The 14713-nt window shown below is 34.6% G+C and overlaps 1 protein-coding gene across 1 annotated transcript in view; it reads right to left on the bottom strand.

The window, feature by feature from the left end:
* Positions 1 to 13940, bottom strand: part of LOC119633259 (neither inactivation nor afterpotential protein C) — a 15643-nt gene extending 1703 nt beyond the window's left edge. The window contains exons 1-16 of the mRNA XM_038026712.1: positions 13902 to 13940; positions 9734 to 10050; positions 9374 to 9677; positions 9031 to 9311; positions 8306 to 8973; positions 7836 to 8241; positions 7615 to 7757; positions 7409 to 7559; positions 5896 to 6037; positions 5102 to 5376; positions 4749 to 5035; positions 4522 to 4671; positions 3873 to 3970; positions 3749 to 3799; positions 2757 to 2944; positions 2567 to 2680 (exon numbers count right to left, since the gene is read on the bottom strand). Of these exons, the coding sequence (XP_037882640.1) occupies positions 2567 to 2680; positions 2757 to 2944; positions 3749 to 3799; positions 3873 to 3970; positions 4522 to 4671; positions 4749 to 5035; positions 5102 to 5376; positions 5896 to 6037; positions 7409 to 7559; positions 7615 to 7757; positions 7836 to 8241; positions 8306 to 8973; positions 9031 to 9311; positions 9374 to 9677; positions 9734 to 10024 (3549 nt within the window). The 5' untranslated portion in view covers positions 10025 to 10050; positions 13902 to 13940. The remainder of the gene's footprint in view (positions 1 to 2566; positions 2681 to 2756; positions 2945 to 3748; positions 3800 to 3872; positions 3971 to 4521; positions 4672 to 4748; positions 5036 to 5101; positions 5377 to 5895; positions 6038 to 7408; positions 7560 to 7614; positions 7758 to 7835; positions 8242 to 8305; positions 8974 to 9030; positions 9312 to 9373; positions 9678 to 9733; positions 10051 to 13901) is intronic.
* Positions 13941 to 14713: the final 773 nt, after the last annotated feature.

The raw sequence follows: 14713 nt of genomic DNA, 5'->3' as shown, positions 1-14713 counted from the left end.
AGAGACCTGGCGTTCGATTTTCGCATATTTTTGAACATTTTGTGTTATATCTTCGCATATATTCGTACAAGTGCTTTTATATAATATATAATCTTTTATATATAAATGTATAAAAAAAGAGCATTTATCTCCCCTTGAACGTCTCTTGACTAGTTTTAGTAAATTTTTAGAGACCTGACGTAAGAGTTACTTCCTAATTATGTTAAATTTCGCATAAAATTGAAGAATGCGAAATAATAAGTTAGGGGCTCTTTTTAAGAAATGAACAGATCGGATCAACGAGTTGATGGTGTGGTGGTCTAAAACGAACGCCTTAAGTCGGATCAATTTTGCTAAAGTTAATTCTTCTTAAGGATCGATATATAGGCAGATACACAATCAAAGAGATCTTCCTTTAAACCTTTGAATTTTTATAGTCATAAACGTGGCTTCGGTTATGTTTTCAATGAGCCCTTTAGTTTCCTTGACTATGCAAGGATTTTTCTTCTTATATCCGCCATCATGGCATGGGTGTTGGGCATGTTCATATTGTGAAGACGTTTGCACTTTTCGAACCAATTGTTTGCTTGTCCGTCTTTCTGAGCTTTCTGACATTTCCTTGCAGTCGGTACAAGGGTTTTGATAAAACGAATTTATTCTAAGAAATTGATTGAGGACCGTGCAGCCATATTGTGCTCAGCGTTAAGTGCTCAGCAGACCAGTTTCCGCTTCAGATGCGGGACAACTCCACTACAGACCGATGATCGTTCAAATATAAAGAAGATAAGATATCAGAAAGGCTTCGAGGAATACCTTTGCTTAGTATAAGCTTAGCGCGGTAATCTTATAAGTAAATCAGAACTTATTGCCATCTGCGATAAAGAGTTCTGGAAGGTGATTCAAAAATTGGTTCGATTCTAAATCAATTGTGCACATTAAACTTTTTGCCAAGAAATATTAGAAATTTAAAATTTTTTTCACATAATGATTGTTTCAAAATCGATTGTATAACGAAAGGTTGTACAAACGATCTAATTTAGTTTATTCTCAATAGCTTTTTTTTTTTTAAGTCAAGACGAGTTCATGTTTGAAATCCCTTCAAAATATCTCGAAGAATGTAAGAACATATCGATGGACATTAGATGGACGAACGTTCAGAGATCGTAAAATTGAAATATTGAATCGATTGATATAGTAAAAGGTCGATCTATTTCAATGTCTTCTGAGCAACGTGCCCGCCCGCGTAAATTTAATACACGCCTTTGCCAATGTATTGCAAATATTGTTCATTTGTCCAACTTCCGTGCTGAAGGACATCTGGACTTTTACGCTAAGCATAGAAAGAAAAGTTGACGATTCGTATGATTCAGGGCAGACAACAAAGTCAAGAATTGAAAGCAGCATTGACTATGAGGAGCAAAGTTTTGTCGGCACAGCTGGGACGAGAGTATATCGCAGTTCAATGTTGGTAAAGTTTCCTCGGCAAGATCGAGTGTTCGTACGCTTAGCCATTCCTTTGGTCTCCACTATTGTTCTCTGCGCTTGCAATATTATATACATTCTTTTTTGCCCCCATTTCTCCCAATCCACCATGCTTCGAATGAACTAGAAAAAGGGAACCTTTCCAATTTTTGGCCTTTTTTTGGCGTAGAATCGACTTATACGAAACTTCCAAAGGCTTTATCACGCACACTCTAGAGGGATAGTTTGTTGAACTTGAAGACAACAAATATGAAATTTTTTTTTTGTACTATGACCAATCACTCAGGGGATGTCCCCTATTCGTGTAACATGATGACGATCAGAAAGAAGGGGTGGGGAGAGAAAGAAATAGGGAAATGATGGTAACATTGACAAGTGTTATGCCTTTACCGACTAAGCACTCAATGCCGCTACGACTAAAGAAAATCCATCAGATTAGAAAGAAAGAATGGAGAGAGAAAGAAATAGGGAGATGGTGGTTGTAATCCAGTGGGTGTATGCGCCATTGACAAGTCTTATGCTTTTACCGACTTAGCACTGACTGCAGCTAAGACCAAAGAACACCTACATCTACCACACTTGAGATTTGAAGAAGCAGCGAACACTGATTTGGAAGTCGTAGTTCTTACCTACTCGCCCGCTCAGGCGGATAATGAATGTGATATGAATAAGTCACAGTTTTATAAATGTTCATAGTTAAAAAATAATAAGGACTTATTTATAGACCCGATATATGAGACAAAAATGATTTTAACAAATTTTTTTTTTAATTGCTAAACTTCCTTAAGTTAGAGGACATATCTATGTTTCTTGCAAATATGAAAAGGAAGCGAGAGTAATCACTACGGTCTATTAGGCTGCTTATGAGCTCCATTAAGCCGATATTTTTGGAATTTTTTTTTTAACAATAATCACCTGCATTAGGATTAAATTTATAACTTTGTGCAGGTGTAGGTGATTAGGGAAATGGACATAGTAAAGAGCATTAGATGAGTTATTCCTAATCTAAGTATCTTCTGTTCACTTAAGATCACTTTATAGTTAGAGAACCACATTGAGTTTATCAAATATTTGAAGAATAAGAAAATGATATAAATATTTTTACCGGCATGGGTCCCAATTGTGATGAATGCACTTCACGTGTATTAATGCGATCAAATGGTACGGCACGTGTACATTTATTCAAACCAGCTACAATACGTTGGTTATATATATGAACCTGTTGTGAGCAAAGTTATTATAAGAAGCAATAAAAATATTTTATTTTCATGTTACATCATTATTCCTCAGCCTACCTGTTGGCATAAATTAACAAAATCTTGAAATCGTGCCGCTCTGTAATGCAATAGCACTTGATATAGGGATTTCTCACGCCATTTGCGTGCAAAAGGTCGTAAGAATTCGGCAGTCTCGTTATTTAATACACCAGTCTTCTCATTGACCAAAGGTGGGTAACGTCCGGTGGAACGATAACTGCGATAGGCTAAAAAAAAAAAATAAATAAAAATAAATAAATAAAAACAAAACCGCGTAAAAGAGAAAAGAAAATATGGGTAAACGATTGCATTATTTTTTTTTTTTTTTTATCTAATAAAGACTAATGGAATGAAGAAAGGGCTGGTGTACAACGTCTTATTTATAAACGCACAATTATCGTTGATAAGGCGCCAAGGTGAAAATTATTGATTGCGGTCAATTTTGCGATAAAGCGTTAATTTAATTAATTTCTCATTTATTTTCCAAGCCTTTCACGTCTGCACCAATGTTACAGGGGTCATGGTAGCTTAGGTAAACTCATAAAATGGCTTCCCTTAAGCCGCCTTGTCAGCTTATTTATGTAAACGATGTCCGACCTTATTAGCTACCTATTGCAAGTAGGTCATGATATCATAGTCGCTGTAATGCTGGACGAATTAGTCGTGTTTGTAAGCTGCTTAAGTTGTTTTGTGTTTTTTGTTTTTTTTTTGTTCCAAAACGACACATTTTCCTTCCTGACAAATTGACATGTTTTTCCAGTTTTTTATCTTTTCGTGTTTTTATTATTTCGTTACTAAGCAAAGTTTAGTCATATGAATGATATCTTCAAAAAAGAAAAGAAAAGTCTTCCATTTCACATTTGTTTATTCGTCATCGTCGTCATCATCGAAAATTGCACTTTCACGTTGCGACACTTTTGCGGCCGATAAAGCTTCTCGTTTACGTGCTTCCTCGAACTCTTCTTCGGCCTCCGAGGGTGTCTCACTTATATCTAAATATTCAACTGCTGCATTAAGATTAGTATCTTTACCTTTTTGTATTTTTAAAGCGGCCTCGTCTTTCACGGCTACACCTTTTCCACCTAAATGAAAAAAAGAACATCGAGTATATATATTAAAAATTTATTCTTATTAATATGAACAATAATGACTTACCTTTGGCTCCTTTGCCGCCCTTAACCCGCTTTCTAGCCAGTAACGATCTGATCATAGACTGAACTTTGATGACGCGTTTCACTTGAACTTCATACAGTCTGTGTTTAAAATATTAAATTTATATATTAAAAAAAAAGTAATAATTACCCTGTATATAATGACTTTTTACAATAAGGCCCCAAAATGCTCTGATCCGAAACATTTTCAATATAATTGGTTCTTGGATCAAAACACGTCAATGTACCAGATTTTATCAAAATATTTTAAAAATTATGGCATGTGAAAGCAATAGATCAGTATGGACAGACGGACAGACAAGCTTAAATTGATTGAAAAAGTGATTCTGGATTTTTTTGTGTGTCCGTCCGGCACAGCTAATTGATGTCAACACTTGGAAACATTTTTTTTATGTATTTATGCAATTATCATCAAATTGGAAATTAGTCTAATTGGAATCGTTTTTAAAGATCATCTACGGATCTAATCGTAAGGTATTCCTTCTGTATATATACTGAAATTTCAACCGCTATACGCTAAACGGACAAATAAACATGTTTAATGCGACTTACAAATATATAATAATCATCTAGAATATATGTATACTGCGCGGGGCTTATGACAAAAGTTCAAAACTATATGATGCACATACCTGGCTAAAAATTCATCATTGTAATAACGTAGGAAAACTTTGCTTTTTCCCAAATTCCAGCCTTCCATTTTTAAACGTATCATTAACAAACGACAATTTTCTTGATTTATATCGACAGTCTCATCAAAATCGAAAGCCAAAAATTGATAACTAAACGTTAGAAAATATTTTCATTCATTTATCCAAATACAAATACGATACGAGGTTAAATAATATTTTGAACTTACCGCTTTAGAAACTCCTCGAATGTGATACGACACGAGTAACCTTGTTGCCGGGCTATAACGGTATCTACGACACCTAAAGCTTTCATTTGTTGTTGCACCATATCGCCGTGAAAATTTCGCGGTTTATATTCTAAATCGCCGCGTATGCAACGCACAAAATGCACACCTAAATTGCTATTTTGATTTAGGATCTTGAGTAAGGTTAAGCATGTGAAACGGAAATTGGCCGATAAAGTGCGCAAATTGTTAACTTGCGATATAACGCCACACGATAAAGTATTCAAATTCTGTAACATTAAAATCGAAAGTATAGAATATTCCTTTTTTTCATTTCCATATTACTTCAGTCTTACATACGAACGCCTCTGCGTATCATCGGCTTTATGCTGTACCGATTCGAAATTCATTGTTAAATTGCCGGCTTTAGTTAGCTGATTGGTAAACATGACCATAAAATTTTCATCGCACGATGAACGAAATGCTTCAATCATTTCCGGTGGTACAAAATCACGATTTATATCAACAAATGCTCGTGTATCGTAAATAATACGACCGGTGTAATGAGCCACACTGATCTCAGTGGCAGTGTGCTTTTTAACAAACTGGCTATGCTTCTCACTAACACGATCTGCAAAAGTTGAATATTTAATTGAAATTCAAATTTTTCATAATAAAAGTGTATGTTAACGTCTTTTCTTTCCAATATATTCCATATGTGTTTCCCGATCATTATACACACTAAACCACTTGGGAGGCATTATGTATTAGTTATTATATGCGTGGATGCATACAACTTGCCAGAAGGACTTGAGATATATCCCATTTTTATTATAACGAATTTTGAATCGATCTAACCTTGTCTCTCCGTCCGTACGTTCCAGTTTCTTGCTTTCACTTGTCACAATTTTTGAGATATTTTGATGAAATTTGATACACTAGCGTGATTTGATCCAAGGACGTACATTACTGAAAATGTTTTTGCATCGGACTAGTTTTTCAATTATATTCCATCGAACGATTTGTTTTGAAAAAATCGTTATGTCAGTCAACTGTAGTCAGAAAAGTGGTGTCGGTTGTTTAGTGGTCGGCTCCGGCCCATTATAGTGTATAGAATATACAGAGAGAACAAACAGTGTTGTATTTTTACCTATAATCAAATCTTGATCTTGGCTCATTCGGGACGCTTCATCGATTATATAAAACAGACCATCTGGCTTAGTAAGCAAATTATCCAAAGCGGTTTTATTATCGTAGAAATTTAAATTAGTTGTTGTTATATCTTCAGCTTCCTAAAATGAGAAATTTTTTCGCATCATAAGCGTATATTAAATAAAATTTTAATGACGGAACAGACACTTAATTTACTTTCAATATTTTTTAACCTTTCTTATGTTAGTGAAATGGAGTTTTGTTAAAGTAACAAACTGATTAGTAAAGCTTAACTCAAAGTTCAGATTTTTAGTTTTAAAATTTTGTATAGATGAGGACTTCGTAATACAAATCTTTACCTTTAAGCCTATAGCATAAATATGATATTATATCATATACTTAAAAAAAAAATACAATAACAACGAATTAGAGTTTTTTGCAAAAATTTTAAATTTAATCTCAAAATGAACACTTCTTAATATACATACAGCTTTGGCTGTCGTATCGAAATTAATTTTCAAATTTGACATCTTCGTGTGGTGCGATAATTGAATTGAATTTCTTCACTATTATCGGTTGCCAAATTTTTGTACGTTTGCAAGTGCTTAGCGATTTACTACCAACTCAGCTCTGTACCGCGTGGGGGTTTGTCTCTGTGCTGGATGTGAGACATGTTTTTTCTTTCGCCCCCTTGTTTATTTATATATATATATTTCTTTGCTTCTCTTTATTGACTTTATTATCAGTATTAGTTGGTAATGATATTTAGTATAAGCTTTATTTCCGAAAGTCAATTGGACTAGGCTATCAATTTATTTGATCTAAATTTTATGTGTAAATAGGTAAAAAAACAAGCAAACCAATTTAAAGCTTGAATGAATCACATATACATACGGATGTCCGTCCGTCTCCTGTAAAAACAAGTTAAGAAGTGGTTTTGAACTTGGAATGCCAGATTTTTAATGATAAAGAAATTCGGTCACATTAGTGAATTTTGTAGACCTTCACATATAAAAGGATTATCAGGACAGCATATCCTTGTATAAAAAAAAATCCTGCTAAATTTGGATCATTAACTTGTGATGTATTGGGCATCTTCCTAGTTGCGGACTTGCATGAAAAGCATGTCTTTGCACGAAAATAGTTCGTAATTTATGCTATCTTATTATCAAGACAAGTGAACTGCACTAGGCGAAGTGATGTACGGTGGCTAATGGTCGGATTTGCCCAACTATGACATTCTTAAGTGGTTTTACACTTACAACACTTACCCTAAGAGAAAACATATGACTAAAATTCCTAAGTTTAAGTGAAGCTTAAGTGAAGCAACCAAATTGTTAGGTTATGTTTTCAATTTAAATTAAAATTTTCTTAACTCTTTCATTGACTACGAATAGATATAAATTTGATGCGATTTTTAATTGATCGAATCATTATTTCATGCGATAGCTTAAGTAAAACTTTAACCTCATATGATAATTTGGATTAATTTTGATCAAAACAAATCTTACCATCTCAAGCATTTCGTTTACAAAAATGCGTTGATTATAGTGATATTGCATTTGCTCATTCAAAGTGTTGATCATTAATTGCTCTAAACCGTTGCGGTGAAAACATTCAAAGCCGAATAAGTCATGAATTACAACGGTATTGTTGTCACCGCTGAAACATATTATGGTTAAACTCTGTAACCCGTATAGTTTAAATTTAAACTTACAATACAGCTCTTGGGAATGCCATGTTCATGTTGATCTTATTAATGATCCAATCGACCAAACGTGAATATATAGTCGAAGATACGGCATCACGTGCGTCACGTGCCTCTTCCGATGTATACTGACGTCTTTCGGCAACGCCACCCTAACCGAATAACGTGTATGATGGAGTTTTTTGTCAAAATCGCTACTTAATAATTTGATTGAATAGACCTAAGCTTACCTTGACCATTATGAAATTGGTTAATGACCACATGAATTTCTTTTCATCTACTCTAAGCAACTCTGCTATACGTGTAACCATTTCGGTGTTTTCAACTTCAGCGTATTTACCCGATTGTCGGAAGCGGATGTTACCAATATTTAGAATGGCAGCGAATATCTTGCGGATGGTTTCCAAATGCTTACGATTCAGATCCAAATCTTGTAAGATTGTTTCAAATTCGCGATACTTTTCCACATTGCCTTTAGGATCATCGCGATGATATTTTAATTTCGTTGGCTGCATTTCCGCTGGTACACGTAAATAACGATAGCCACGCTCGGATTTCAAATTATACTCTTTAAGTAAACCCTCAGAATTCATATAATCATAGAAATAATAGAAAATATGGAAATTGTGTTGATTCCTAAAAATATTTATGTTTGATAAGCTTTTTCCATTGTACACTAATGAACAGTACGAATACGTACATGTCGGTAGTGGAGACGCGCATCTTCTCCAGCATATACATATTGAAGACGGCTCCGCTCATCTTACCCGTTTTACCAAAAGTCAAATAATATTGTAGAACACACCTTGTCGAATCATTATTGATGGGCGTGCCGGCATTAACCAGCATTAGGATGATTTTGATAGAATTTTGCACCCTTTCAGTGGCACCACGATTACCTGCACCCAAGTAGCATAAGTGCTTAATAAGCATCCGCACGTTAGTTGATTTTCCCGAATAGCTTTCACCCGACAGCACAATGTGTTGTGGCTCTTTGTGATGCAGCATATCCTGGAACGCTGTGTCCGCAACGGCAAATATGTGAGGAGAGTTTTCGGACCGCGACTTACACGCATATTTGGCATGAAAAGCATCGTCAAGTTGCTCTTGATAATCGTTAGTGTTAATCGAAAGCAAGACATCACCGATAAATGAATAAGTGTTGCTGCTCTCGACACGACTCCGTAGGATGTCTAGAATAATTTCTTCAGTAGGATTTTCAACAGCTGCCAAATCTTCAGGGTACATGCGTTCCGGTTTTCCATCGAAACGCTTTATATAGCCACGATCTACAAATATTTCAGGTTCCTTGTATAACGTGCCTGCATCACGGCAGACATTTAATATTTCTCTTATATCTGCCTTCATCTGTTGGATTGGAAAGGAAAAACTATAGAGTGAGATTAAAAATTGAGAAAATTTTACCTCATCGTCATTATCAAAGAGTTCATTGAGGAAAGGATGTTCTATCATTTCCACCATCATTGGCCGATTTTCCGGATTCTTTTCCAAGCACTCGGCTATGAAATCATTGATTTGCTGCGACCAATTGGTCGGCCGCAACAACGTAGGCGGAGGATTGCGTACAATTTGAAATAGAGCCCGCGAGGGATGCATATCAGCAAATGGGGGCTTACCATCAGTTAATTCAATTGTGGTTATACCTAAAGACCAAACATCGGCACGCGATGTAATCTCCGGTTCCCCTTTAGAAGAGAATACTAATAAGTAGCAATTCTTCGAAATATTTTTTACAATTTTCACATACTAGCCTCCATGGCTTGGACAACTTCCGGAGCCATCCAGCATGGTGAACCAATGCAAGTGCCGCGTTTGCCTAAAGTTGAATCGACTTCACGCGATAAACCGAAATCGCACAATTTAATCCGACCATCTTTGGTCACCAGAATATTATCGCCACGAATATCGCGATGCAAAATATGATTGCGATTCAATTCAATAGCAGCCCGACAAGTTTCGCGTATAATGAAAGAGACATGTTCTTCGCGCATGCGTCGATCCATTTTCAACAGCTTATTAACCATATCAACCGCCGTACCGCCACCGCAATACTAAATCATGGAAATTCTGTACTTATTTGCGATTTTTAGATGATTGTGACTCTTACCTCTATGGCGAACCATATTTCATCAGGGCCTTCGTCCTTTTCCAATTTATATGCTCCATAAAATTCGGGCAAATTTGGATTAGTACAATAGTCTCGCAGAGTGCGATATTCTTCTTCAATCGATGTCTGATGGTCTTCATCGTAATGTTGTATTTTTAAAGCTACAACACGTTCAGTTTCGAGCTCTTTTGCTCGAAATACTTTAGCATTGACACCTTGCGCAATTTCTTCATAGATTTCAAATTTATTCGTCGGATCCGGTAACTGATCATAAGGTAAATACGAACACATATTTGCTTTTCTTTCCAACCGTTAGACTAATATTTAAAAAGTTAAACATATATAAGTACAATCTACACATTTCTATAAGATTTCTTATATAACTTAATCCCAATGATTGATTATTATCTCATACGTCAAGGCTCGAAACTTTAATAAATTTGTTATTCTGTCGAAGTATAAATTACTGAAAGGTGAGTCCTAGATTCAAGCTTTTTCAGAGAGAATGAATGAGGAAGAAAGCGGCGCCAAAGAAGAAGAGGGCAAAAGGGCAAATTAGGAAAAAACTCTAGAAGGCAGACAAAAGGAAAAAAAGAATAGCAAATGGGAGGCAAAAGAAAATCATTAAATAAATGTTTTTTGATGCTACAGATTTAGTTCGTTATAGCATCCTTTGGCTTTCGTGAACCTAGGAAAATCTCAGAAATTTCCAATATTTCTGCGACAAGCACTTAAACCTAAATTTTTCTGCTCACTGCTTAAAACGATCGACCAGAATGCTTACGATACTTGGGACTGATATTGCTTAACGTTTCAGGGTACATGGTTTTGCTATTTGAATATGTTTTTGGGTGGATCATACCAGCATTTATCAAATCAAAGTCGTTTTTCTCTAGAAACGTATCCGTAGCCGGACTTCTCAATGTGCACAGATAGAGTGGACTTTCAAGGAAGCATTTCTGGATATTTATCAAAAAGCTTCTTTATATGTTCTTTAGGGAGGTAAAATAATTTGGTTTTCTAAAAAGACGCTGCATGCTTCCATAATATGTTGAAAAGCGTCGCTATTGCATAAAACTGCGGTAAGGTAGGAAACTTAACGAAAGTATGTATCACCATATACCAGCAGGTGGCCATAGTTGGCCAAGTCTCACCTTTAAATAACATACACTAATTCGTTTATAAAGTTCTTCAGGTAACGGCTTTTCAAAATGCAGTATTGCCTGAGAAGTTGTCGAAAAAAATATCCGATTCGCACTTTTTCCAATAGCATCCGCTCTTGGGGCACATCCACACGTATACTAAAGTTTATCAATATATCGCAATAATGGCGATTTTTGGACTAAACACATGAATACATGGAAAGACAGTCAACGGACAGACGGACACACAAACTCACATCGATCGGAATTGAAAAAAGTGGATCTCTCTCAAATCTTTCTGAGCATCGTGCACATCTGTGTAAGCTCATTATGCTCCGCAATACAAAAAGCAATAATAGCTTAGTCTACGATTAAAAAAGTTTCTAGAGCCATTCAAAGAATTGTCATAAGAATGTATGTAGTATGCACGTATTCTCAACGCTTTAGGTTGCCTGAAACATTATGACACCAGTTATTTGTCCCACGGTATTCAAATTTTACTAAACCCAAGCATAATACACAAATAGCCAGCGAGTCCATAAAGGATGTTACTTTTAATGCACAGAATCTTCTCAAGACAGAGGAGCCTTGGCATTTATTTTACGTTCCTTCGACGTTTCCACTTGTTTGCAAATTATTTAATTTATTTCCTTTTCCGCCATCAATCAGAGCCGCTTCGTTAGTTTCTTTATTAAATCAAAATCATTTTATCCAAAATGAAGCATCACTTATGAAATATCAGAAGAACAACGATCGCGTATCTGATATTTTCTACATAAAACCGAAGAGCTTTCTGACCACTCAATAGCTTTGCTTATACAGAAATTGTAATTATTTTTATTCGCTTTACGCTGCAATCATTCATACTTGTGCTTAGATGTGCTATCCCATCCATTGTACTCACTAAAGTTTTCTTTTCCCTCTTCATTAACGGACTTTAATCGATGACTTATATTCGAGCAGCGCTTTCACTCTTATAATGTTGTTCTAAAAGAGATCCTTAAGTGGATGCTCTCAGACGACTGTCCCTTTGTATTCATATGCTCTCCAAGCGATAAGGAAAAGTTGTGGCGGCTAGACAGTCATTACATTAAAGGTTTAGTTAGTAGGCAATTTTTCACATTAGAAAAAGAGTCTTAAGAATTTTCTTCCAAAAAGTAGAAATGATCCGTTTTTTTTGACAGGATCCATTTGACTCGATTTTCGTGAATTTTGGAATCAGTCTGACAGGAGTTATTATCAACGAATTTGACAACAAGTTTTCAGGTGATGGATGAAAGCCATACCGATTCTATCCGCGGATCAAATTTACTCTTCGACGTATTCGATGCACATTTCAAAGCTTTGCAAGCATTTTGCAAAGGTATAATGATGTAAAAGTAATAAGTTTTTCACTATTTTTTTACTCTATAGTACTTGTGGTACAAGTTCATGCTAAATGTCTACGAATGTATGCAACACTCAGCAGTACTTGAGATAGGCCCATCGATTCGGAGCCACTTTCTGATTGGATTTAACATTTCTGTCCGTCGGTCCACTTCCTTGCTTTTAACCTACAGTGCGCAATTTTTGAGATATTTTTTTATGAAATTTGCTGCAGTAACATGTTTTGGTTCAAGGACGTACACTATTAAAAATGATTCGAATCGGACCGACATTTTTCCATATAATATCGCATTTTTAAAACTCGTTATGTAAAGGTGATGTATAATACTTAATATTGGGCCGTAACCAACTTTAGCGTTTTTACGTGTTTTTTTTACAAAACTTAGAAACTCATTACGCTCGAGCTATTATCTCTTTTAATATTTGCTCTTATCCTTGAGACACATTCGTTATGTTGGTTTTTTTTCTTTAGTAAAAACATTGAATTTTCTTACTTTATCGTAGGGATTATCTCCGCTTATCGATGGTAAATTTCTTCTGTCTTTATTCTCTTTCAAGGAAATACTCGTTATCCTTGTTATCCTTACATGGTAATCCAGACGGTTCAAAAAGTGTTTTGACTTCTCTGAGAGCGTAAAGTTTTGAGTTGTTGATAAATCACTATTGCATCATTTTCCCAATATTAATTTCATTAGCAGCCATAAGAAATTTTACTTTTTAAAGTAAAAATCATTATCCTTATAGTCCTTGCGTGAGAGATCGTACTTGAAGATTTGAAAGTAACGCACTATTATTGAAAATTGTGATATAAGCGAAAGCTGTAGAAGGAAATTTCTTAACTTTGGTCGCCCGGTGATGGTATCTTTTCAAATACTTCCAACTGCATTATGTAGCAGGAGCAACGATTTTTATGAAGAAACCTGCTAAAAATTTTTCAATGTTGCATCATTGTCCTGATGATCCTTTGGTGAAAGCGAATGTATTTTTCAAAATTTTTCCAACTTCATTATGCAGAAGGAGCGTCGATTTTTATGAGAAACTCTGCAAAAGCTTCTCAGTCTTGAATCATTATCGTCGCCCTTGTCATCCTTGTTTTATTTATATCTCCAAACTAATTATGTAGCAGGAGGAAAAAGGCATAAAACTTTGTAAGGATTGCTTGCGGTTTTTGCACCATAAACTTGGCAATCGTTATATTAAGTCTTTCCCAGCTTTGTGCTGTGCCAAAAATGATTCCAGACAGTTTTGACAGCATAATCTGTATTGCAATATCAATTATCCGCATCCGGCATCCATGTAACGTTCGTTTAATGCATGTACATATAACGCATAAGTTACGACTTTTACGATAATCCAAAATTTTCTTTTCCAAGAGTAATGAAATTTCTTATAAAAAGCCTTTATGTGAAGTCCACATAATTGGCTTTATATCGTTATCCTTGCTGATAGCATATACATGATCTTTACTATTTTGGCATAAGAGTCCTTAAGATTATTTTAAAATTCGGATAATTTTCATTTTCCCCCAATTTAATTAATTTAATTATTTGTTTTATATCAACATTTAATAATTTTTTCAATATTTTATTTAATTTTTTTTTTTTTTTTTAAAGTTTTCTTATATGTTTTTTTTTTTTTACTTTTGATTTTTATATATCCTTTTTTCGATGCCTTGCAGCTTCTTCTTCTTCTTGTTCTTCTTTTTGGTCGCTGGTTGCTTACTTAAAAAAACACAAAAGCTTCTTTTCACTCAATGAATTTTCACTTAATTTTATTTTATTTCTTTATTATTTTTATTTTCAAAAATTAATTCAAACATAAAATTTTGATACTGCTATTAACCGTTTAAACGTGCAGTTCACTTAGCTGCCAAAAGCCAACTGATATTTTACTAATTACGTTAAAAGTGTTTTACATTTAGAACGGAACCTAAAATAGATAAGAAACCCTATAAAGGCAGTTAATAATTATAGGAAAAATAAGCCAAATAAAATGGAAATACTTTCTGAAGGTAAAAGAAATTCTAAAATTGATTCCCTTAATGAAAAAAAAAAAGAGAAAAACAAAAAAAAAAAAAATAAAAAAAGGAGGAAAGAAAAACAACAAAGTAAAAAGACTAAGTGCTTAAAGCAATAGATACATTGACGGCGCCTAAAGGCTTTTAAGGTTAATCGAATTAGTTAAATAAAACAAATCACGTATGCTCTCGTTGAACAATTGCAGATGTAAGTATTCGCACCTATTAAACCTCTTAAGTTTAAATTTATACGCGATTCAATATATAATTTTCTTCTTCTTCTTCTTCTTCTTCTTCTTTTTTTTTATTAATGTTTAAATTATTTTATTTTATTTTTAAAGTCTTAAAAATTTGCAATATTTACATAAGTATGAAGAGTATATGGAGCTTTTGATTTGTAATTTCAAAATGGAAGGAGTTGTGTGTATGTATGTG

This window comes from Glossina fuscipes, unplaced genomic scaffold (genome assembly GCF_014805625.2).
Source record: "Glossina fuscipes isolate IAEA_lab_2018 unplaced genomic scaffold, Yale_Gfus_2 2, whole genome shotgun sequence".
NCBI classification, from domain to species: domain Eukaryota; kingdom Metazoa; phylum Arthropoda; class Insecta; order Diptera; family Glossinidae; genus Glossina; species Glossina fuscipes.
This window is presented reverse-complemented; position numbering and strand designations above follow the sequence as displayed.